At 39.3% G+C, this 25,245-nt stretch overlaps 1 protein-coding gene across 1 annotated transcript; it reads left to right on the forward strand.

The window, feature by feature from the left end:
• The first annotated feature begins 1,276 nt into the window (after positions 1–1,276).
• Positions 1,277–21,940, forward strand: LOC121952169 (E3 ubiquitin-protein ligase CBL-like). The gene is made up of 15 exons (XM_042498686.1): positions 1,277–1,837; positions 5,706–5,953; positions 8,716–8,862; positions 9,177–9,333; positions 10,149–10,270; positions 10,466–10,603; positions 11,386–11,473; positions 11,678–11,809; positions 12,966–13,172; positions 13,397–13,513; positions 13,684–13,973; positions 15,259–15,426; positions 16,588–16,691; positions 17,266–17,451; positions 18,151–21,940. Exons 1-15 carry the CDS (start codon positions 1,694–1,696, stop codon positions 18,498–18,500), a joined length of 2,598 nt encoding a protein of 865 aa, XP_042354620.1. The 5' UTR covers positions 1,277–1,693; the 3' UTR covers positions 18,501–21,940.
• Positions 21,941–25,245: the final 3,305 nt, after the last annotated feature.

Below are 25,245 nucleotides of genomic sequence, written 5' to 3' on the forward strand. Positions count from 1 at the left end.
GTAATTATAATTCAGTAATACTAAAAAATTGAGAATGGCTGACTGTGGCTCCTCTCAAACACCCACCGATGATGTGACTGGTCAAATCACAAAAACTAGTCCTGATAGCCTATATAATACTCTGAATGGTCCATTATACATAATAAGTAATTTTACTTATGCAGGACTTTAACTTGTAACAAAGTATTTATGTACAGTTTTAGGCCTATTGTTGCTAATCTGAATACTTTTTTGACCACAATTCACACTGATATAAGATTTCTCTTACATTGGAATATTTTGACATTGCACTATTGCAACATTTAATTTAATAAAATATCTGAATACTTCTTCCATTACTGCACAGACCCATCTGAGACTTGTTGCATTTCCTTTAGTATATTTTGATGCTAATATTTTTGTGCTTTAACTTAAGATTTTGAATGCAGGACTTTTACCTGTAACAAAGTTACATTTGTATATATGTATTTGTACATTACATTTGTATACTTTTATAGGCCTATTGTTACTGATCTGAATACGTCTTCCAATACTATTTACATTAATGCAGGACCTTTTCTTGTAATAAAGCATTTATATACCGTTATAGGCCTATTGCTACTGATATGAATACTTCGACCAATATCTATATTAATGCAGGACTTTTACTTGTAATAAGGTATTTATATATCATTACAGGCTCATTGCTGCAGATATGAATACTTCTACCAATATCTATATTAATGCAGGACTTTTACTTGTAATAAGGTATTTATATACCGTTACAGGCCTATTGCTACAGATATGAATACTTCTACCAATATCTACATTAATGCAGGACTTTTACTTGTAATAAGGTATTTATATATCATTACAGGCTTATTGCTGCAGATATGAATACTTCTACCAATATCTACATTAATGCAGGACTTTTACTTGTACTAAGGTATTTATATACCGTTACAGGCCTATTGCTGCAGATATGAATACTTCTACCAATATCTATATTAATGCAGGACTTTTACTTGTAATAAGGTATTTATATACCATTACAGGCCTATTGCTACTGATACGAATACTTCTTTCGCCACTATTGACATTAATGCAGAGCTTTATCTTGCAATGCAATATTATGACATTGCAGTATTTAGATTATCAGAATATTTATTTTATCACCGCACAAACCCACCCGAGACTTATTTTGTGGCTTTTTGTCCCAATACTGATGATCCTTTATTTTGAAGGCTGCAGCCGGACATCCGTGTTTACTCTGGCTGCTGGCTTTTCGTTGGTTGGATCTGCTGCACAACCTGTTTGTTGATCGCTCTATGTGGCTTATTAACACCCCGAGTTTATTATAAGCCGGGTTGATTTCTCAGGGGGCTCTAAGTTGCCGTCGCCAAGCGGAGATAGCTATCTGTCTGACAGCAGGCACAACAACACAACGAGTATGTCCTAAGCTTTTATTTGGCGACGGAATTAAACTGAAGAAGAGGCTTTTCAAATGTAGCTTGTTAGCTAGCTGCGTCGCGTACAGTGTACACACAGCCTTTTTGTTCTGCTCTTCAACAGCCTCTGCATGTCAAATTATCACAAGTGTTAACAACAGATAGGGCGCGAAAACGGCGGTTGTTGTGTTGAAAAACGTGTCAAGGATATTCCCTGGTTGTCAGTTCTCAGCCCCGGGGCTAACCCCCGGTCGCCGACCGACTTAATGGCCGGAAATCCGAGGAGGGGCGCCGGTCTCATCGGCTTGATGAAGGACGCCTTTCAGCCCCACCAGCAGCCTCTCCAGCCTCACCAACCTGCAGTGGTCGATAAGAAAATGGTGGAGAAATGCTGGAAACTCATGGATAAGGTATTGGCAGTGTTATTAAGAGTTAAAGAAACCGTTATAAATACAAAACATGGAACTGAAAACGAGTCACTTGACTTCTGTCAGTTATCAGTAGTTTTACATCAGAAAAACATTCAGTCTTACTTCCCTGTTTTTCATTATACTTATGGGTAAAAACTGTCCTCTTATTGCACCTGAACCTTAACATATACAGGCACATATTTACCCACAGGCCTGGGCGATATGGAGAAAATAAAATGTTTGATATTTTTGACCAAATACCGCGATATTGATATTGCAACGATATTGTAGAGTTGAATATTAGTGCTTTTACAAAAATATTTACACAGTGAGATTTTTGATAAAAAAAAATATCATTAGTAATGTGGATATAATGATTAAATGGGTAAAGGCGAATAATAGATACGCTATAACAATTTGGTAAGTTCAGAAATTTACATCACTTTATTGTAAAGTAGTGGTGGGAAGAAAATGATATCAGCGTATTGCAATATTTTATGTGGGAGTATTTTATCCATACATGGATGCCACATTTAGATTTTTTATTTAATGAATTAATAGAATATAAAATACAAATTAAACATTTGGGATCCTACTATAATACCATAATCAGTTGCTTATTTAGTTCTTTGAATATGCTTTGCTGCAAAATAAATGACTGAAGTGAGATTAAAAGACAGAAAATTTAATCTTGATAGATAAAAAAAGATGTTGACTAAAGTATTTTTTAATTTGTTGTCAAAAAAGGTAGTATATTGCTATGTGATTGCAAAACGTTTAAAATTGCAATAATATTGTATCGCCAACCAAGTATCGTGATAATATCATATCATGGGGCCCTTGGTGATTCCCACCCCTACTGTAATTTAATGCAGCATTCAAAACCAGAAGAAGACAAAACATTTGATATAACGATAATCTAAGATAATTTATAGTGTCACATAAGGCTGCAACTATATGAGATTTTTACAGTATAATAACCACATCAGAAAAAAGTTATAACAGTAAGTTATTACACAGTTACTATTATCATTGTCAGTGAAGGCAAACAGAAGTTTGGGGTTTTTTTTGGTTGATCAAATGCCTTATCATAATTGAAACATAATTCAGTTTTTTACAATGAAAGTATGTGTAAAGTCTGACAGGCACTAGAGGAGAAAAGGAAATGTGCACATGCAGGTTAGATTTGCCATCCAGTTGCCTTTTTCCCCCCTAATATGTTAGCTAAGTAAATGTACACAGCGTGATAACCGTCAGTTGTCATGCCACGGCACACCTTAAAATTGATATATCGCTTATATATAACATCACTAAATTAGCAATATATTGCTTAGCCCTATTTACCACTGTCAAACAGATGTTCTCATATTTAATAAACAGTGTATTAGATTTACTCTCGGAGATCCATATATAGAAAGGTATTTTGGCAATGAGTTATGGAGCTGTCTGCAGTGTCTGCATGAGAAAATTGAACCCTCAAAATTGGAGTACAATATTGTCCCTGATGCATTACCTAATTTGGATAATTTTAGCGAATTAGGTCAGTGACTGTAGTCTTTTTGATGACTTTGTGGAAACACCTCAAGGGCCAATGGGGGTCTGTGGGAGGACACCCAGCTAATGTTTGGTATTAGATTAAAAGAGGTGTGTTTGTGTGTGTGTGCTGTGTGGACAAAAGGTTTAGTTTAGTATATTCATTGCCGAATGTCACTCCTGTTTATCTTTTCCACAATCTTAACTGAGCCAGACAGGAGAAGAGGAGAGTGGAGGGATGAGGAGACAAGAGTTCACAAGAGATTAATTCAGGGGAGCTGGAGTAAGAGGAGAGACGGATATCAGATAAGACAGAGTACAATACACTATTTGCATGCCTGTTGTGCAGTGTACTGTGCAAAGAGGTGGCTGCGCTGCCTCATTTACATCTACAGTATGATGTCTTCATGTCACATGGAATTGACTGATCCTTTTTGCAGTCGGAGGTTTTAAAACTTTTTTTCACGCAGCTCATATGCTTCCACTTAGGACTGGCTAATAATACAGTAATACTGTAATGTTTATTGCCTTGCATTGGAATGTTATTATGACAATATTGTAATAATGAAATAAAATTGAGTTATTGGAGGTTTTTTGCCTCTTGGAATTTGTAACAAAGGAGCAGTTTTTTGTATCAAACATCAGTTTGATTAGTTTGTGTTTTTTAAATTTTCAAACTTTTGCACATTGATTGCAGAACAACTCTTATCAGCTTCAACCACATCTATCAACTCTGTTCCCTCAGCCCTGAGAGTAAACAGTGCACTTGTTTTAAACTGTCATATTGTCAAGCAATGCAAACATTTACACACAGTCTGTTACTCTCACAGGTTAACATCAACTGTATATGACTTTTCAAAATGAGCTAAAGGTCCAGTGGGTAGGATTCAGGAGCAACCCTTTGCAGATATCAATTTACTGTGTTTATATTAGTTTGTAATCACCTGAAAAAAAGGAGACATTTATATGTACAAATGGAGCAGGTCCCACACAGGTCCCTCACTCCAGAGTGTGTCATGTTATTCTACAGTAGCCCAGAACAGACTAATCAGACACTGGCCATTCACATTTTTGCGCTGGCCAATGTAATTCTCCTGCACGCTTGGCACACGGGTGAAGTTTCAGTTCTGCTACCTCACTGCTAGATGCAACTAAATCTTACACAGTAGAGCTTTAAAACAAGAAATAACCACCTCTCCTTTTGCCTCTAAACATGATTTTTGAGTGTGAAGTCAGTATTTGCACTCTTCAACTGAACTAAACATTATAAACATCAAAGCTCGTGGTTAACAGTAGGGTTGAGTAACACCCACGATATGATAATATTACAATACAATATAATTGCAGTTTCAAATGTGTTGTGATAACATGTATTGTGATTTATTACCTTTTTTCAACTGTAAATTATGTCCCCAAAGGAAAACTTTGATGTTTTTTTTCTCATTTTTATAGCAACAAAATGCATCAAGTGGACTTGAAAAGCAATAATTATATTATTCTTGTAGGCTAGTAAAAGTTTGACGTCTATTTTAATATTAATAACTTACATAATAAAAAAAAACATACTTGGCATCTGTGTGATGATATGATGTTGCCACAAATATTGCAAAACTATGATGTATTGATTTTTTCACCATCCCTAATTTAAAGGCCAATTCATAGTTTACCTGTCATTGTGTCCACGAGGATTCGTTTTTGAATGTGCGACGTTAATATTGTCATTCATCCAAGTCTACAAGGGTCTGCATGGATCCTAAATGCGGATGTCAGCATGCAGCCCATTTTTGTGACTAAACAAACTGTATGCATAGAAAGAGCAGCAATATCAAATGTACAAATTACAAAACATAATCTCTTGTGTCATACTCCAGTCCAAAAAGCTGCAGTCAAGTTTGAAGTTATTATTATTCACATATACTCCTGACCCAGCAGTGTCTTCTTAGTTTACGTTCCACCTGATGTTGACGTTAAGCTGCCCTCCGCCAAGCTGCAGGGGGCTGATGCAGACCATCAATTTTACTATGAAAGGAACACCATGTGTGTTGTGTGACAGCAGCTGTCCCCAGATGTTCAATGCGGAAAGTGCCTCCAAGCCTCAAGTAGTTGATGTGAAGTTTGGCAGAGCTTTGATTTATCCAGCTCAGGGTGCTGAAGCCTCATTAACTCAAGATAATTGGACATATTAGGACAGGATCTCATAATAGCCAGTATGGACAGCAGAGATGATTCAAGCAAGAAAAAACAGTTTCAGTGCACACATGGGCACCTGAGAGTCTTAAAAGATTCTGAACTTCTCCTTTAACACAGTCTCTGAGCGTGTGTGTTTTCTCTCCAGGTGGTGCGTTTATGTCAAAACCCCAAGGTGGCGTTGAAGAACAGTCCACCCTACATCCTAGACCTGCTGCCGGACACCTACCAGCACCTACGCACCGTTCTTTCCCGATACGAGGGCAAGATGGAGATCCTTGGGGAGAACGAGTATTTTCGCGTGGTCATGGAGAATCTGACCAACAAGACGAAGCAGACCATGAGCCTTTTTAAGGAGGCCAAGGAGAGGATGTACGAGGAGAACTCGCAGCCCAGGTAAGCTGACATCCTGAAGAAATGACCTTCATTCTCTGTGTGGGAAATTGGCAGGAGGAAAAAAAAAGAGTTGTGAAACAGGGGAAGTGTTTGGGTAGCTGACAGATGTTACAAAGATCAGGCTTATGGTTGTTTAAGTTGGCGCCGTATCCATGAAATGAGCCCTGAAGATCATGATTGTAAGAAACTGCCTAATTGGCAGAGCTGCTGCTGACTGAAGCTACATCTGTGTTATGAGTCTCAAAGTTAATTCATTACGGATTATGTGGCTTTACAGAACAGAACTGTGCTTATTATTGGTTGATTTAGAGAAGGTGGTCTCATCTAAATGCTAATGCCTTTGTACATATTCAGTCAGTATTCAATACAGTCCAGTATTTACAAGGATTATATGACTTTTTACAAGCTAGCTAAAACTGAAATTGTAAATGGAGCAATTCAAAGTGAATCTGTCTGTTACTGTTTTATTTAGTTTAGTTAGATTGTTTTTCAACTCAAATACACACATACACACAAAAAAAATCACATTTTTCAAGCCTGGAAAAGTCATTGAATTGGTAAAAGTCATAGTAAGTTTTGGAAAAGCTGTGGAATTTTGTTGTGTGAAAGTAAATAATGTTTTGTGGATAACCTTCCATGTAATGTAAGATAAACAGCAAAATTAATTTTCTGTAGCTGACAATGAAATGTAGCTCTAATATGCATCAGTGTGTGACATTTTGTTTAACATTGCATACGTTTTGTCATTTTCTCCCTGGTTTCATCTTTGCTGTCCAGATAAAATTATCTGGATCTAATATGTTGCTGGATGACTGGGGCTAGAAAAAAAATTGTCATTGGCCCTTGAAAAGTCATAGCAAAGTTTGTCCAAATTTTGTCCATGAAAATGTGTGTGCAGTCAGTACTTTTGAAGCAGTGAAAACACAAAGCAAATTTTGCTGACCTAAAGGATGTAAGCTGAGGCCTTAGCTTATTACACCATTTTTACATTAATTGTTTTGTACTGTTCTTCTTAGAGCTATACAACAAAATAAAAAAAAACAAAAAAAATGACAAGAAAAAAAACAAGAAAAACTAAAATAAAACTAAATATATGTATATACACGCATATTGGCATTCATAACTCTCATCATATCTTTAAATATTTTTTCAAAATCTATTGAGTGTTTTACACATGTTCAATACATTTTGAAATCTTCTGCTCCTACTACTACTGTTGACATTTTCACAAGGCTGTGTAAAAGAAGCTAGAAACATAAAACATTTCATTGGCCTCATTTAATTGACAACAACAGCTATTAATCTTGTCAGTCAACATTTAGAAGGAAATGACTTATTGCCACAAATATATCGCATGTATGTTTTTAAACAGGTCAGACAACCACTGTATTTTAGATAGAAACTGTAAGATACTGCTCTGTCCTCATTTTGGAGACTTCTTTGAAAACATCACGTCAGTGTGAGGTTGACACTCTTTTTATCACTGGTGAAATTTAACCTGTGACATTTGGTAGAAGCCATGTGAATATAAGAAAAAAAAATCAGATCTATGATGAAGACATGATTAAGCTGTCGCAATCACATCCACTTCCTCTGTTTCTCAGAAAGTCATTACTAAGGGAAAGTACATCCTTCCTCTGACGCACTCTGATTTTTATCAAGCGCTTCCTCGGAGATGCTCTGTATCAACAACTATTGTGAAAGTTAGAAAATGTATCAGTCACTGGGGATTCACTTAGTACAGCCCCGTTAACAGACTTGTTGGCATCTTAAATTATTCGTCCTCCTCCGCCTTTATCAGGTGCAATCACTCACACTGCAACGTCCTTTTGAATGTATTTTTAAACTAGAAAAGAGTGTGCTTTCTATAGCTTAAAATTAGTTAATTCATTGATAGGTATATCTTCAGAGGTAAACTAGGATCCAGGATTTCTCTAAAAAAATCATATAGACTCAAACAAAAGTAATCCTTCTCAATCATCAATCATGACCAGCTACTAGTGTGTGGTTGTGCATTTATCTGCAGGTCCTCTGCCTGCATTTTTTTATTTCTGTCTTATTTTTCTATGGCATGCAGCATGCAGGTGACATCAGGGCTTTATCAAAAGATAGCGACCAGGTGCCAGACCGTGAGCAGCACACTTCCAAGAGAAAGCTTTGAGAGTCGCGGACACAGTGCCAGAAAAAAACAACAACACAAATATAGCAAGGCGAAAGGCCAAGTGACAAAACTCTTTCCAAAATAGGGGCGAATCACTGGTTGTCTTTCACTTTCATTGGAGATACAATTAGATAGACAAGATAACAATTCCTGCACCATTAATGGATAAAAGATATAAGATTGGAAAGACGTTTGATTTAGAATTTATTATAGGCAAGATTTGAACATTACACTACTTGACTTCCATACTAGGATAAGTATAAGTGGAAGATTTTACAGTGTATACAATAATTTAAGCATGCTTTCCTTAATAAGGCCAAACATTTCAAAGTTTGAATAACATCTCAGTATCTTGAAGTATGTGAAGGTTCTGGGTAATAAAAAACCAATCAAAGGAGCTAGGAAGTGAGGAAAAAGTAATAACATATTCTGTAAATACAAGTGTGATTTGCCTTGTTTTGTAGTGGATAAGCACATTTACTTTGTTTTTTAAATTCCTGTAATCTTTCTGACCAGTGATATGAATTTGGACAAACATTAGAGCTTAGTCTGATAATGTACACTAAGTTGTATCTGTTTCTCTCCGTCCTCTCTCACTCAGGCGAAACCTTACCAAGCTGTCTCTGATCTTCAGTCACATGTTAGCAGAGCTAAAAGCCATCTTCCCCAATGGCTTATTTCAGGGCGACAATTTCAGGATCACCAAAGCTGATGCTGCTGAATTTTGGAGAAGGTCATTTGGGGACAAGTGAGTTCTTTTGCTTTATGTTATTTTAGGTTATGTTTCTTTTGGTTTGTGGTTGTAAACTTTGTTCAGCAGCTATTCAGGTGTTTGTTTGCACACTAAACTTCTATCTGTGGTTTGATGATTAGAGCTTGTTTTGCAAGTTTTTACTTGTCATTTTATGTTTCAAAGGTAAATTTTTAATCTGTTTTAGACTTCCATTCACTTAGATTCTATTTTGATGTTACTGCCTGAGCTTCAGGTTCAAGCTATGATGAGAGTTTAGGTTCCTAAATAATTTGTAACTTTCTGGTCCCGCTCCCTCCCGTGTACTATAGGACCATTGTGCCATGGAGGACATTTCGTCAGGCTCTCCACGAGTTTCACCCAATCAGCTCGGGCTTGGAGGCCATGGCTCTCAAGTCCACCATCGACCTCACCTGCAACGACTACATTTCTGTCTTTGAGTTTGACATCTTCACCAGGCTCTTCCAGGTAAAGCTCATAATCACAGAGCGTCCTGAGGATGTCATGGTCTCTACAGATCCGTGCAGTAATTCAGTGACGAGCTACAAAGTCTAGACTCTGAATTTTTTTTTGGACAGGATGCAGTGATTTAACTGCTACCTGTAAATACCTGCACAGATCCATTCAGCAAAACTATTAGATCTGCACAGCTGCAGATAACTTTCAGCATTTTCAGTCAGAAATCACTCGATCTAAATTACAAGCAGTATGGCGAGACATGTTTCAAAGTATTTTGATTAAAAAAACAAAATTATTGTGCAGCTGTGTTATGTTTAATTTGCATATCATAGCTAATCTCTACAGGGCAGATGGGAAGGTTAACCCTAACCCCTTCCTGCATTTCAGCTGGGTGTTTTTATCAGACCCTATTTTTACCATGGATTTTTTATTTTTTGCAGATACTCAAGTACTTTAATAATTTATTGAGAGTACTCAAATATGGAAGTTACTTAAAATGCCCACCCTTTCGCTGAATCACATTTTTAGTGAAAGGCAATAACATTTCACAGCATTTAGACATTAATTCAATTCAGAGAATAACAGGCTAAGTTGTGTGGAAAACATTTGCACTTTCAGTTGTGTTGGTTTCTCTTCTGTAAAAGTCTTTTGAAACCCTACTTTATTTACATATATGTTGTTTTTGATGTTATTCTTGTTATTGCAAATTATCAGAATCAGATTCCTGTCTGCATTTCTTGAAAATCTGATTTGGTCATCAAAGCATAACAAAGCCTAAAGCAGTTGATATTTGTATCATGAACTCTTTTTTGTGTGTTGTGCAGCCATGGTCGTCCCTTTTAAGGAACTGGAACAGTCTGGCAGTCACACATCCTGGTTACATGGCGTTCCTAACCTACGACGAGGTCAAGGCTCGACTCCACAGGTTTATTCACAAACCTGGCAGGTAAATATTTCTGCATCATTGTCCCGTGTTGACCAGAAATATAAGGAACTATAGAAATAAAACTCTGAAATGTTACTTTATGACTGTTTTGGATTAGTCTAAAAGGGATCAAAATTCCCAAATGCATTAAACATATTGCTGCAATTGAACGCTGCCGGTTTTTACTGTTGGTTGAGATTGTCGTCTCCCTCTCAGCTACATCTTCAGACTGAGCTGCACTCGGCTCGGCCAGTGGGCAATCGGCTATGTGACAGCTGATGGGAACATCCTGCAGACCATCCCCCATAACAAACCACTCTTCCAAGCCCTCATTGATGGATACAGAGAGGGATTGTGAGTCCCACTAAAACACAGTGTCAATGCACCAGTTTATGTATTTAAGGGTTGTTCTAATTTACACATTCCTTAACGCACGGATTTTTAAAAAAAAATTAGAGACAGCCATAATGACTTCAGAATAGCTAGAAGTTTTAGTTGGTGTATTGAAGACATGTTATTGTCTTGTATTGTGTTTATAATTTGGGGTGGGGGGCTGATCCCTGTGTTCAGTATTTTGCAATAATCATCACTTCACCAATAACTTACTAAATAGGGCTACAACTTGTAATCATTTTCATTTGTTTATTAATCTTCTGATTATTTTGCAACTTATTGATTAGTTGTTTGTTCTGTAAATGTCATAATATGGTGAAAAATGTTGATCAATGTCGATTTTACTCCTGAAAAACATAAGTAAACCAATCAAATCAGTTTTCAAATTAGTTGATGATTAATTTAATAGGTAACAACTAATCAATTAACTGTTGCAACTCTATTACTAAATATGCAGTGATGTGAGACCAAAAAAAAAGATGCAGTATTTGGAAGCAAGCATCTTGTGGACATTAGGGAAACTGCAGTTTAAATACAACTCACAATTTAGCTGGGAACCCCTGATTTTAAAGGTACTTTATCAATGTTTTTAAATGAACAATAGAAAAATGTGTAACGTACAAGGGGAGCAGTTTCAGCAACTTCTTAGGCAATGTTTTGTTTAACATCTAAGTTCAGAAAATTCATTCAATGCTAACCTTAACGTGTGTTTCTGTGTGTTTACGTATGCTGTTGTTCTGTAGTTATTTGTTCCCAGATGGTCGTGCACAGAACCCAGACCTCACAGGGCTGTGTGAACCTTCTCCACAGGACCACATCAAAGTTACTCAGGTTTGGCCTTGTTTGTTTCTCATCTGTAAAGCGTTCCTCATTCTTGTACCTCAGGGAAGCTGTTTTCAGTACACAAGTGCAGTAGCATGTAGAGGCCATTAACAATGAATCAGAAAAACCCTCTAGGTTAAGAATGAAGTGTTAACACCTACCATATTCAGTATGAACACCCTGACTCCTCTTCCTCCTCCTTCATCCCTGCAGGAGCAGTATGAGCTGTACTGTGAGATGGGCTCCACTTTCCAGCTTTGTAAGATCTGTGCAGAGAACGACAAGGATGTGAAGATCGAGCCCTGCAGACACCTGATGTGCACTTCCTGTCTGACTGCCTGGCAGGTGAGGCTGCTCACACACTATAAAAACTTTTATTTCATTGTTTACTCTCTGCTCTGTAAATCCTGACAGTCACAAAGGAAGTTCGTCTTTCTTTTGTTAACTTCTGTAAAAAACGATTTATATAAAGCATTTTATATTTTCATGTTTTAGTAACAAGCTTCACTGTTGTCTGATTTGATCTATTCTGATCTAAACTGTTGCTGACGTTGTTTGATGTTAACTTCATTTCCTCCATGTTTGATGTCTGGATTATTTCAGCATTATTTAAATTTCCTCAACACTAATTTCATCAGTGCAAGTCCTTCTTTCTAACAAACTATGTTTTGATTCAGAAATTATGTCCAATTGCTTCATTATTGCCTTTTTCTCTGATTACTGTTAAGTTGCCGTCAATGAAACTTAACACTTCCTGAACAGGTTTCACAATAAAAGCCTTCTAGCTGCTCAAAGGGCACAATCCCACCTTGCCCTTGTAGGACTGTCTTTTGAAACATGTACAAGAAAGGGATGTTTTATTGACAATTACTTAACATTGTCAACAAAATAAAAGTCTCTCTACTCCAAAGGATGTAGCAGGATTTAAGAACAAAATTTAATTTTCAAATCTACCTTGTACCTTGAAAGGGTTAGTGATTGGGGAAAAAAACGGTGCATCAGTGCAAAAGTATGATATGGCTATGGCTGTACCGATGGAATATTTATTACCTCTGCCAAGGAGGTTTTGTTTTTTCGGTTCTTTTTAGGCATGACTGCGGAAAAACTACTGGACTGATTTTCATGAAACTTCGGTGGAAGGGTGTTGCACAGGCAGTGAAAGAACCCATTAAATTTGGGGGCTGATACACAAATTATTTTTCACTTTAGATTGGGCATATGGCATTGGCAGAGGTCTGTGTTAGCTATATGGGACTATGCATGGCAAACATGTAAAAACACATCTTTACCATTTTTTATACGTTTGAATCATGGATGTCAAACGAAAATTAGGTATAATGTGAAAAACATCCTACACCTCTGCTACTTTTTTTTCACCATCGTTTATCATATGTTCAAGAGGTTCTTCCACCTGTCATTTGTGTTTGAGCTCATATGTGACAAAGGCCTCACTCTGCTCCCTCAGAGTTTTTAAACTTTGCCTCCTGTCTGTATCTATCAGGAATCGGAGGGTCAAGGCTGCCCTTTTTGCCGCTGCGAAATTAAAGGTACAGAGCCCATCGTAGTGGATCCATTCCACCCGAAGGCCAGCGGGGCTTCCTTTGCTGGTTTCCAGGGGTCCGGCCGAGCAGAGGCTGCAGGCAATGACGAGGAAGAGGACGATCGCCTCGAGGACCACCTTGTCATGAGCAGGCTGGCCTGCTCCAAGGTAAATTCAGGAGCCCTCCAACACTCAAAACATCAACTTGACAGATGCTCACCTGATGAGATTTATTCTCAGGAATCCATGTGGACTCATTTTAGCCACTGCTGACAAAACTGGCTGGACTGCAGAATTGTTTGTACCAGTTTAGATAGCTGACATGACATGTCTCTCATTGGTTTGTGCCACGCAACATCTCTAAATGTATGTGTGCATGTGTATGTGTGCAGGTAGAGCGCCCACCATCTCCAGTGTCTCAGCTGCCTCCGGTGCCCCCCCGACTGGACCTCCTGCAGCAGAGACCCTCCAGCTCCCACAGCGCTCAGGTTCAGGGAGCCACAGCCAAGGTTAGTGTGTGTGTGTGTGAGCACACCCTATAAAGAAACAGAGATTTAACATACTGATGATTGCCAAACCTCAAATATACTGTCAGCTGTACAATCAATGTGAGGTTCTGCAGAAGTACAAGTATGTGTGTTGATGTGTGTCTTCACATACTCTCCTACCTCCACCGCAGATCGCAGCCACTCATAGAGACAAGCCTCTACCTCTGCCTCCAGCCCTGAGAGAGCTGCCCCCTCCTCCCCCTCCAGAGCGCCCCTCCCTGGTCGGCCAGGACTCCAGACTCCAGAGGAGACCCCTGCCCTCTACCCCCGACCAGCCTGCCTGGGCTTCCAACTACATGGTCCCACGTCCTGCTACCAAGGCCCTGTCGGGTTTGTCCTCCACCCCGCAGAGCAACGGAACCAGCGGAGAGGGAATCAAAACTCAGGCGGCTACTAACGCTGTGTACTGCCTGGCTGCAAGGTACGCAGCTCTGCTGCTGTGAGCTGCAGTGAATAGGTGGAGTTATGCTGCCAAAAGAGAAAAGTATATGCACAATTTTTCATACTCAGTCATTGTGTGACCAAGTTGTCCTGGACAGACTAGTAGGGTTCCAGCGGATCCTTGAAAAGTCTTAAAAGGCATTGAATTTATTAATCTAAAAATAAGGTCTTAATTGGTATTAAATTGACTTAAATTAATCTTTCAAAAGTCTTAAAAATGCTCAGACGTGGCAATTAAGATTTTATGCATTATTTTTTGTTGACGTTGCATTGTACAGTCTCACAATAATTGATTACATTTCAATAATTCAATAAATTCCTTTTCCCTAAACTTGTCATGATGCGAATCCAAGTAGTGGAATCTCACATGCAGATTAAGAAACACACAAGTGCCCAGAAAACCTTTTCACAACTCGTGTTTTTATGTAAAAGTAAACATCTGGGCAAAATGAAAATGTACCCCTCCAAGTTTAGTTATTAGAAAATAGGCCTAAAACTTAATTCCAAGTGGTATTAAGAATAGTCTTAAAAAGTCTTAAATCTTCCTCGCCTTAAGCTGAAGGAACCATGGACTAGTATCAGCTGCTAAATATGATTTTAAGTCACAGCCACTGACATGTCGTAGGAAAAATCTGTGAGGAAGTCGAGTGAGTCAGATATTTAAAATACAAGGCATGATGCGTGATGTGTCCCTCCTGACATATAAATGACCTAGTTTTGATTTTAATAACCTTAACACGATGCTAAAATACAGTATGCATTTACCTTAAAAAAAAAAGGTATGCACATATCATACACATGGCACACGTCTCTTCCAGTTTCACATCCAAAAATATATACAATACTGCGAAGTTATTATCTGCTCAGGTGCAAAATACAGAATCATTATAGAATGTACTATAACTGACCACAAAATCCTTTCACAAGTAAATTACAAAATTGTTATGGCCGCATCAAAATGTAATGGTGTATTTTTACTATTATATTTATACAGTGATAAAAACCTCAAAATTAAGGTGCATCTGCTTAGCTATACCTGAAACTTTTGTCTAAATAAGGAAAACTGAAGTTAGTAAACCCTGATTTTAGAGTTTTTTATTATAGTATAATTTTTCCCGAGATCAGGAATGAACCTCTGTGCTCAAATTATGCGCATGGTTTTGTAACCTCAGCTCTGTCAAAAATGAAGGAGCCTGATTTATAAATTACAAATGGAAAAAATCCAGATAATTCCATCACACTTTGTGTTTTCTATATATGATCAGATCTCTGCCAGCGGCATCTGTATCGAGCGTGGAGAACCCGCCGTCTGACTCTGAGGAGAACGAGTACATGAGTCCCACCTCTCTTCCCGCCTCTGGTGCCCCCTGGGTCATAACAGGCTCCTTGGTGCCTCCTCCACCGGCACAGACAAACCACCACAATGACATCAGGTAAACAGGAGGACGAGCGGTGCTGCAGGGCCATTCTTTCTCCTAACAATTTAAAAACAAATGTATTTATAAGTGTCTCTTTGTAGAAATCATGGAAATTCTATAAAGATTTTTAGCATGGGCTGCTGAACTGAACAAAACTTAACTAACAAGCAAGCTTAAGGTTATTTTTTTAATCATATATAATGATAAAGTTGATCATGATTGGTCAAATAGATGTCATTACAGAAAGGATAATTACAAGCACAGCAACAGAACCCACCAGGTCCAACCAGGACCACCAATATTTACAAAAAGAAGAACAAACATTTGTTTGACAAATAACAATGATGTCCAGGCCCTCAGTAGTATTTAATGAGCCTTTTAGAGGGAGCGCGAGTCTGAGATTAGTGACTAAAATGTGCACCAGATTATTTAATTTTTAATAAATGGACACTGTTAGAGAAATATTGGAGTAAATATTAGGATAATATGTCTAGAGTGGTATTATTTTTATCCACCAGGGGGCTCTGAAGCCCCAATTTTGTTTGTCTATGGATGTCCCAGTCCTAAACTGACAAATACCTCCCTTTCCCTTTTTTGCTGTGTTTCACCTCCTTGGTTAAATAATTTAAAGGAGATGACACAACTGCAGTGTGTGACAATATTGCAGCAATGTCACTATGATGGGAGAGTCATCACATACAGGGTTAGAATCCACACAACAAAGGAAGAATGAGTAGAAAAGCTTCTGAAATGTTAAAACCATTGAGCGGTATGTTTTGATATAAGCCGACAAATGAATGGTGAGAGAAGCAGTGGCAGGACTTAGTACATGCAAAATTAATGCAGCTTAGTATCATTAATATCTTAGTATTATTTGTGATATGAGTTAGAAAGATGCAGATTAAAGTGTGTGTCTTGTCAAGATGACACACACGGTGCTTTTATTATATTGTATAAAGAAAATGGTATTATTTGTTTACATTGTGTTCAGAGCTGTGATGAGTGGTTTTCAGTCAAAAAATGGTTTGTTTTATGCAGTTTTTATTCTGGTTAAGTTGCTTTCAATTGTAATTTCTGGAAGAACTTAATTTTTTTATAGAGAGGGCTAGTTTTTTGCAAAGACCAACATAATAAAAGCACTCCAAATAATCATTTTCTCTCTCTTTGTCCCACCAGTGAGGTGGCTGACAGCGACTCTGAGGACCCCCAAGTCTATGAGTCCATGTGTATCATCCAGGCCCAGGCTGGTTCTTCTGAGACGGCACAGGCTTCTGAACTGGGTAACATTCACATAACTAATTGTCACTGGAAATATCTTAAACTCTAGTGTTATTATTATTCCAGTATTACATATAAATATCTTAAACTCTAGTGTTATTATTATTATTCCAGTATTACTTCACACTGAGGCCCTAGCACAAGTACTAAATACAAGAATTCACTATAATGTTTACTGTAGCTAGCATTCATTTGCTGAAGTTTCTTGAAGAAGCACGCTTATATTTTGGGAAATACATAATTTTTGGTGTACTCTTGTTGAATTTATGGCATATAAAGTTGATCATTGGAATTGTAAGTTGTATCCTGGTCACATATGCTTACATGAAGCAGGTCTTTTTTTTTAATAGGATAATCGTGAAAATGAGCTTCCTTAGTAAAGCTGAGTAAATTAATTTACATTTTTCATGACTTGATAAATGCAGATGTAGTCATAACATAAACTGAACATTTAAGTACAGTGTATTTCACGGCGGTTATATGGCGTTACAGCACACTGAAAGTGTTTCTTTAATTTGTTTTCTTTTGGTCTCGGTATTTTAAGTGTGTGTTATTTACTGCATGTTTGTTTTTCAGACCTCCCTCAACATTCAGCTGCGGTTCCCCTGGACAGGAAGGAGGACACTTGTGAGGAGGATATTTACGAGTATGACTGTCCCCGACCGCTCGTCCCTCCCGCCCCCACCAGAAGAACCATGTCAGATATCGGCGGCCCTTTGGCGGCCTTCAGCAGTCTCAGCATCGACGGTGCAGTAGATGCCAGTAAGTGATTTTACATGGTATATATTACGCCCCCCTTAGTTGTTGCTCCTTTTTTGGATAATGCTAGTGGCCCGCCATTATTGGTACAACAGCCTGTCACTCATCATAGTGTGATCCATGATTAAATGTACAATCTACTAGAGCATTATAGGGATGGACAAATTATCGGCCTGACCAATTATTGGGGCCGTTATTTGGCATTTTCCAGATTATCTGTATTTTCATTTTATTTCAATGATTGCTGAAAAAAATAATTAATTAAAAAGTGCAAATAAATAAACTTTTACTTTCTAATACCAGGGTAGCTATTTGAATTTATTCATTTTTATTCAAATTTTCACTTGACTATTAAAAAAAAAAAAAGTGCAGGGAACTTGCTGTTTATCATGTTGAGGGTCTCAGTTTTGATTAAACATTTGCTAAAGGTGTTTAAACAAAGTTTTGTGTGGGAGTTGTAATATTCCAAACTCTAAAGAAAGATTTCTGTTTTTATTGTAAATACATACTGGTTCCAAATATCGGTTATCGGTCTCATTAACTACTAATAATCAGTATGGGTATCGGCCCTGAAAAACCAATATCGGCCGACCACTAAAGCATTAATTATCTATCTTATTAATACTTCTGTATTCACTCAGGTACTTGAATTCAACACGACGTTTCCGATTTTTACTCACTGTTGTACACTGTTGTTTCCAGGTATGTTTGCAGCCGGTGTCGACCCTGAACGCCCTCCTAAGCCTCTCCCACGTCGAGCCAACTCCGACCGACGGCCTCGGCCTATAAACCGCGAATTTTCTGCTCCATTACCAGACCTCCCTGGCCCCTCCTCTGCCTCCTCCTCCCCTCCTCCTCCTCTTCCTCCTCCTCCTCCTGCAGGCCCTGGAAGCCTGGCCCTAAACGGGGAGATCGAATGTCTGATGTCCCAAGGCTACTCCATCCAGGACATCCAGAAAGCCCTGATGATCGCCCAGAACAACCTGGAGACGGCCAAAAACATCCTGCGCGAGTTTGTCTCCATCCCCTCCACAGCACACATCGCCACATAGTCACTCCGGGCGAGCCCATCCTCTCTGTCTCATCTGTCTCCACTCTGTGCCATTATCATGGATAAGCATTTACCGAGCACTTTCCTGCAGGGCCACAAGTACTTGGCTTCAATCTGAGCTGCGTTCACGTCATATCAGAGGATGAACGAGATGAAATCATCTGCAAGTTCAAAGTTCTCGTTTTAGTTGTGGAAATACATTATTTTAATTATCTCGGAGTACTGTTACACCAATGCCAAGTGTTTGACATTGTCTAATAATAATCGCTGTTTGAAGATTGAGGTTCTTTCAGTCCAGTTTGGTTTAAGAAGCAGCTTGATAGAGGCAGAACAGTCAGATATGACGTGAACGCAGCATACACGGAGAACAGAAGCCTTTAATGTGAGCTCTCTGTAGCCAAGCTTTGACCCTGTCGTACTTTGCTGAGGTCCACTCGTGCTGTGGCAGCGTCTCCCCTCAGTCTGAGTATCGTCTCTCATTAAGCTACGTGTTGAAGTGATCAGCAGCGGGATCATGGTTTTTGACTCAGTCTCCCGCTGCTGGCAGCCGTTCAGTTTGGTGCTTTTACAGGCTTCTTGGCAAATTTGTGGCGTACGAAAATGTAGCGAGTTCGGTCGGAAAATTAGTGATTTAACTCTGTGGCGTGTGTATGTGTGCGTTTGCTCATGCTGATGAATGTGAATGTTCAGTCGCAGTGCAGTATCGCAGGGCTTCACATCGTACACGTCACTGTGGCTCGCACCGTTTTCGATGGTATTCGACAAGTTGACACCATGTTTTCCTCTCAGCTCCCGGTTCAATGATGGTTCTGTAATGAAATAACACATTTTAATGTTTAAGTACTCTCATAACTTGTCGTGCTGTGTGTAGTACTAACAATGGCTGAGTTTATTTTGTCATTTAACTCCATGATTGCCTCCCAGGCGCTCTGTCAACGAAGGCTGGTTTATTTACTCAAAAGCTTCTCTCATAGTATCGTACTAATAAGCAAAAGGACTTTTTAACTTGTGCTGTTAGATTTCCTCCCACATGTTGATGCGATTTAGCATCGCATTTGTACCCAGAGCAGCCAAGAGATCAGATTGAAGGGATTTACATCGAGCTCTAAAGCAAAAAAGCAGGCGGCGTGTTGTCATGTGGACTCAGGTACTCAGTAAAAAGCCAGGGTTGAATGTAATGAAAGAACAGATGCCGAAGGACGCGTCATATAATGTTGGCGATATTGTTGACGAGCACTAACTAATTGCGAAACATTACAGAAACATTCCAATGATTGGATTTTATTGATTATTGCTTTATCTGAAACTCTTAATTTTATAGTTTTGCAATGACTCCCCATTTATTTCCTCCAATTTCAAACTCTGGAGATGCTCCAATTTGGTTACAATAATCCACCCATCACACTACAGCTGGAGGAACTCGGACATTTCAGTCATTTAGCAGTTCATAGAATCAGTGGCAGGATGAATGTTGAAATTATCAGTTCACAATATCAATCACTCTGAAGCAACATAAAAGATATCGGAGCTGAAGTGATTATAAGATGAGCTGGTTGCCAGAACATGATCTGCAACCACTTTGATCATTATTTGTCTACTTCACCTGCAAAATAATCATTTGTGTATCAGTTATTCGCCTTGTTTTGCGTTTAATTTGGGCTTCTCAGCCAAAGACTTCAACACAATGCAAAGACATTGTTATAAAAACATTCATGGTGATGACTGAAGTAGTTTACTTGCATCACTTCTGTTTCACCTCTTATGCACTGATTTACTTAGAGTGAAAAGCCAGTTAGGTGATGCCTCTCACGAACTGGCTCTGCGCCAATTCTGTATACTGAATTGGCCAAAAAAACAGCCAACAAGGGCTGGACACACAGCAAAGTTTAGGGCAACAAACAATCACTGACGCCAACCAACGGCTTGGTGTGTCTTGGCCCTTATTTGAAGATGTAAAATTGAGCTTTGGGAAATTTGTCATCATTTTCTAACATTTTTAAGACCACAAGATAAATGTAAAAGAGTATTAGCGGGTTAATCGTTGGTCATTTAAGATGGTGATCATGGTAAACATTATAAAACACCAGTGTCGTCATTGAAGGCATGTTAGCATGCTCTGTCTGAGACTGAAATGTCAAAGTTCAAGCTGTAACCGAGTAAACAGGTCTGTCCTGGAACAGGACTCAGTCTGGGTCAAGTCTCAAGTCCTCGAGTCACCACTTGAACTTCATTCACACCCAACAAAATCTCAAAATTAACACAGAAAATTGAAACAAAAATTGTCATCCAAAGTTGTGGATTTCACTCAGGTTTTTAGATTTCTTTTCCAGTGGACCAATAATGAGCAGCTTTCACACCCAGTCACTGCCAGAAACAAGACAAGACTGAGCATCTCATGACTTCTTTCACACATAAAACAAGTGTCCCATTTAACTATGAGTGCAGTTTCCTTTGTTATCCTCTCCAAAATAGATCCTGAGTCGTCACTTGTGATTTCTGCAGTATCATGCAAATGTGCCTTCCGTCAATCCTAACCTGCACGTCAAGCAGACAAACCAAGACAAAAACAGTTCCTGCACATTTACTGCTTAAAATAAATCCACGCAGCTTCTGCTTGTGTCAGATATTCGTTTTTCAGTATAAATACATCAAGAGTTCGAAGTCGGGTCATTTGATAAGCAGGCAGCATCATAGGAGATATTAAAAACAGACAATTAGAGCTCAATCAATACTTGATTTCGTCAACATGTCTGTGGAATCCACTTTGGGCTGTCTCCAAATAGAAGCATGCTTAATGTGCTTTAAGTTGTAAGGAAACAAACTTTGATATAAAACAGGATGAAACAAGCAAAAACTCTCATGTGTACATAGATGATTTCCCTGCTGACAACACTGAGGCTGGTGAATCCGACATTTGTCTCGCTATGATTACACAGAAAATCTCGCAGCTTTAGTTGACCCAAAAAGCAAAAGCATGTCAAAGCGGCAGGCTGCCTCTCCGCCTGCGTTGATTTACAGAGAATGTGTCGTCAGCCCCTTCGCTTTGTGCTCTAACAGAGACTAACTCCTGCCCATGAAAGTGCCGCTGTGTGAGGACACACTCGAGGCTGACAGTCGTACTCATGTTGAATCACTGCCAGAGGCTCCGCTGTCTCTCACACACACACACACACACACAAATACACACACACTCCTTCTCTGGTAAAGTCAGCTGGTGTGTTGGGTCAGATCCACTGGTTAATGATAAGTGTGATGTCACCATGGTAACTAGCCTTTTCAACAAGAACTTGCCTACTAAAAAAGTTGTCTTCATTGCTTTGTTATTGCCTGTGTAAATATGATTTTATTTATTGTCTTTTTAATATCCTCAGCATTCGTTGTGTTGCCATGTTTTTCATGCCTAAGCCATTAAGATTTTTAATTAAACAGTATTTTCTTTAATACCTGATCTGTTTCATTCTTTTCAAGGGTAACTACACCCCAAAAAACACTTTTTTTTTTTAGCAGTTAAGTGCCATTATTGGCGTTTGAATACAACAGTACTTGTCTAATAATCAAAAAAAAAAAAAAGAAGATTATCTACCGACTTACTTTTCACCATGGAAGTCAATGAGAAAAAGTCTAGACTTTTACTATTAATACTTTAAGTATATGTTCGAGATCATACTTACTTTTACTTAGGTGACATTTTCAGTGCAAGATTTTTACTTATAAGAGTATTTTCACAATGTTTCATTAATACTTTTACTCAAGTACAGGATCTGAATACTTCTTCTACCAATTTATATTAACGACTGTGATTTGCAATATTTTTTCCTGCAGAAGTGAACCCAGAAGCTAGAAACTGCAACTGCACTGGACTGAACAGCACCTGGTATCTAGTTACTACTATGGTAAAAACCTCCTGAAGGAATTCTTAATGAGAGAAGTTTCAGCTGGTTGCAGTCTGTAATCCTCACTGTTAGATGGCACTAAATCCCCCTAAATCTTACACCCTGGACCTTTAAAACAAAACTGTCTTAGTATGGAGCTGCTAGCAGGACTGTAGACTTTATTTATCAATATGGAGGGGGTCCAAAACATTGTGGAAGTGAAGCATGATGGCCACTAATTGCAGGGTTGGTGGTTAAATTCCTTAAAAATGTGTTGGCATCACATATGCCAGAAATAAATGAAACCTTACTTAGTTTTAAAGCGTCTTCTTATACTACACTTTCAGATCCTGGGTGTTTTACCTTCATGTTTTAACGAGGTCGTAGATTTTAACCCTCACATGTTTGGATCTGGAGTTTATTTGGCCTACTGGCCGCTAGCTTAGCAGGTTTGTTTTTAGCCTGGTGGCTAGGCTAGTCGGTCGCTTCTAATGAAACTTTTAAGCTCCCACAACTTGTACGGACAAACTGCTAGTCTGATGGCTGAGTGTGGATCCGGGTGTCGGTCATGCCACTTTACCGTTTCAAGGCTGAAGAAAAGCATCGCTGGTCTGGAAGCTGAGCTCAGGGAGAAGGACGAGCTCATTTTGGAGTTTTCCACCGTCGCCATAGTCCAGGAAAACAGATCACAGTTCTGGGCTCCTCTGGCTGCATCAACCGGCATGCGACCAGCCAGAGACACTCGGACTCTGATCCCACTGTCTCTTGTAACGGATCCATCATTAACGGAACACCGGAGCTCGAGGCTGTTTCAGCGCTGCTCGTGGGAGCTGAGCCCCGAGCAACGGCAAGTTCGACCCCACGTCAACCGGAGCACTGGACTGTGGCCCGCCGGCTCCACCTGCTCCACCTCACAACCTCCCGCTGACCAACAGGTTCAACATCCTGGACATGCAGGATTTCCCTCCACTGGAAGGAGGCTCCAACCCTCCAGCGGACACGTCCTCCAAGAAGTCCTCCGCTCTCCGCAGGTTGCTGACGGAGGCCGTCAGGAGAAGCACCGGAGGTCTCACTCGTCCGATGATGGCAGGGGACCCCTCTGCCGAGGACGCCACCGCCGCCTCGCTGCAGCAGTCACCGGTAACAACCCAACATCCACAGCCGGTGAATGCGGCGCACTCAGCGCTACCTCCTCCATCAGCGCTGGTGGTCGGCGATATTATCGTGAGGTACGTGAGGTCCAAGCAGGCCGTCACCATCTGCTACCCGGTGCTAAAGTCTCCGACTTAGTTTGTGCCAATCCCCGCGAGCTCACTCCTGTTAAGAAGGTGGTTGTCCACGTTTCAGTAGGTTGCTGGTTTGACACGAGTGGCTTCAGACTCAATATCCAGCTCAAAACTTTGGGTTTATAGGAAATATCAATCTTTTCCGGCAGCGTCCTGCGTTTTTCAGAACAGACGGTCTTCATCCAAGTCGGTTGGGCTTACATTTGTTGTCAGCAAACATTTTCATCATACTCTGTCCAGCCCACCTGCATGACTGTTTACAATCACCGGCAGGTGTGACCTGCTCTGGATACTCACTCCTCATTGGTTGTCAGTTCTTGTTCTAGGCAGCCATCTATTGTTGATTACACCGCCCACCACAGGCAGGGAGGAGACATAACCTCTGCCATTCCTGTTACAACCATAGACTGTAAATAAAGAAAGTAAATAATTATATACAGTCTGTGGTTATAAACAGCCTCAGGTAGAAAAAAGTATGTTCTCAGCGCGCAGCATCCCTGTCTAACTTCACCCCAGTTGTGAGCCAGCCTCAAACTCTGCCTCATAATGTTTTTAGCATGCTAAAATTAGCACTATTAAATATCAGGTCTTTGTCAGGCAAGTCACTTTTAGTGAATGATTTCATTGTCAAGGAGAAGCTTGATTTTCTGTCTTTAACTGAAACTTGGTTGAATGAAAGCCAGCAAATCAGCTCTGCTAACTTAATAATTTTATTAGTGAGGCCAGAGCACTTAAAAAGGGAGGCAGAGTAGCCTCCTTATTTAATGATGTAATGCAAAAAGTTGTCATATCGGAAGTTTGACTCTTTGAATATGTTCGTGTCAGCTGAGATCCACCTGTCGAGCAACCTCAGTAACTACTTCTATGCCCCCTAAATATAATCCACACTTTTTGGGTGACTTTTCTCAACTGCTGGCTGCTGTGTGTATTAATTTGGTTGTGTTCCTATAGTGGGTGCATTGAACATTTTAATGAATGGATGTGCCATTTTCTGCAGCTTAACAGAACAACTGAAATAATGCACTGGCTTCCTATATGTCAAAGGATAGATTTTAAAATATTGTTACTTGTATATAAAGCGCCACATGGTCTCGGATATAAATACATTTTGATTTACTTCAATACAATATGATGCATCCAGACCCCTCAGGTCATCTGGGACAGGTTTGCTCTGTGTTCCCAGGATTAAAACCAAGCACGGCAAAGCAGCTTTAATTTCTATGCTCCTCACCTGTGGAACAAACTCTCTGAATACCTGAGGTCTGCTGAAACTGGTAACTCATTTAAATCAGGGCTTCAAACATTATTGTTCACTGTTGCTTTCCAATGACTTTTTTCACTCTCTCTCTCTCTTGCTCTTTGAATCTCTTCAAGTACTTAATGTAATTTTAATGTCTTATTATTTTTCTTATCATATTTCATGATTTTCCGGGCCCCTGTAAACCACTTTGAATTGCCTTGTGTCTGAAGGGTGCTCTGCCTTACAAAGTAAAAGCATTAAGAACATTTGATCACATTGGCCTGGTAGTGTTGTTTTAAACTTTATCTCAGAGATAAACCTGTCGTCTTCACCTGGAGGTGCACACTT

This window comes from Plectropomus leopardus, chromosome 13 (genome assembly GCF_008729295.1).
Source record: "Plectropomus leopardus isolate mb chromosome 13, YSFRI_Pleo_2.0, whole genome shotgun sequence".
In the NCBI taxonomy this organism is placed as follows: domain Eukaryota; kingdom Metazoa; phylum Chordata; class Actinopteri; order Perciformes; family Serranidae; genus Plectropomus; species Plectropomus leopardus.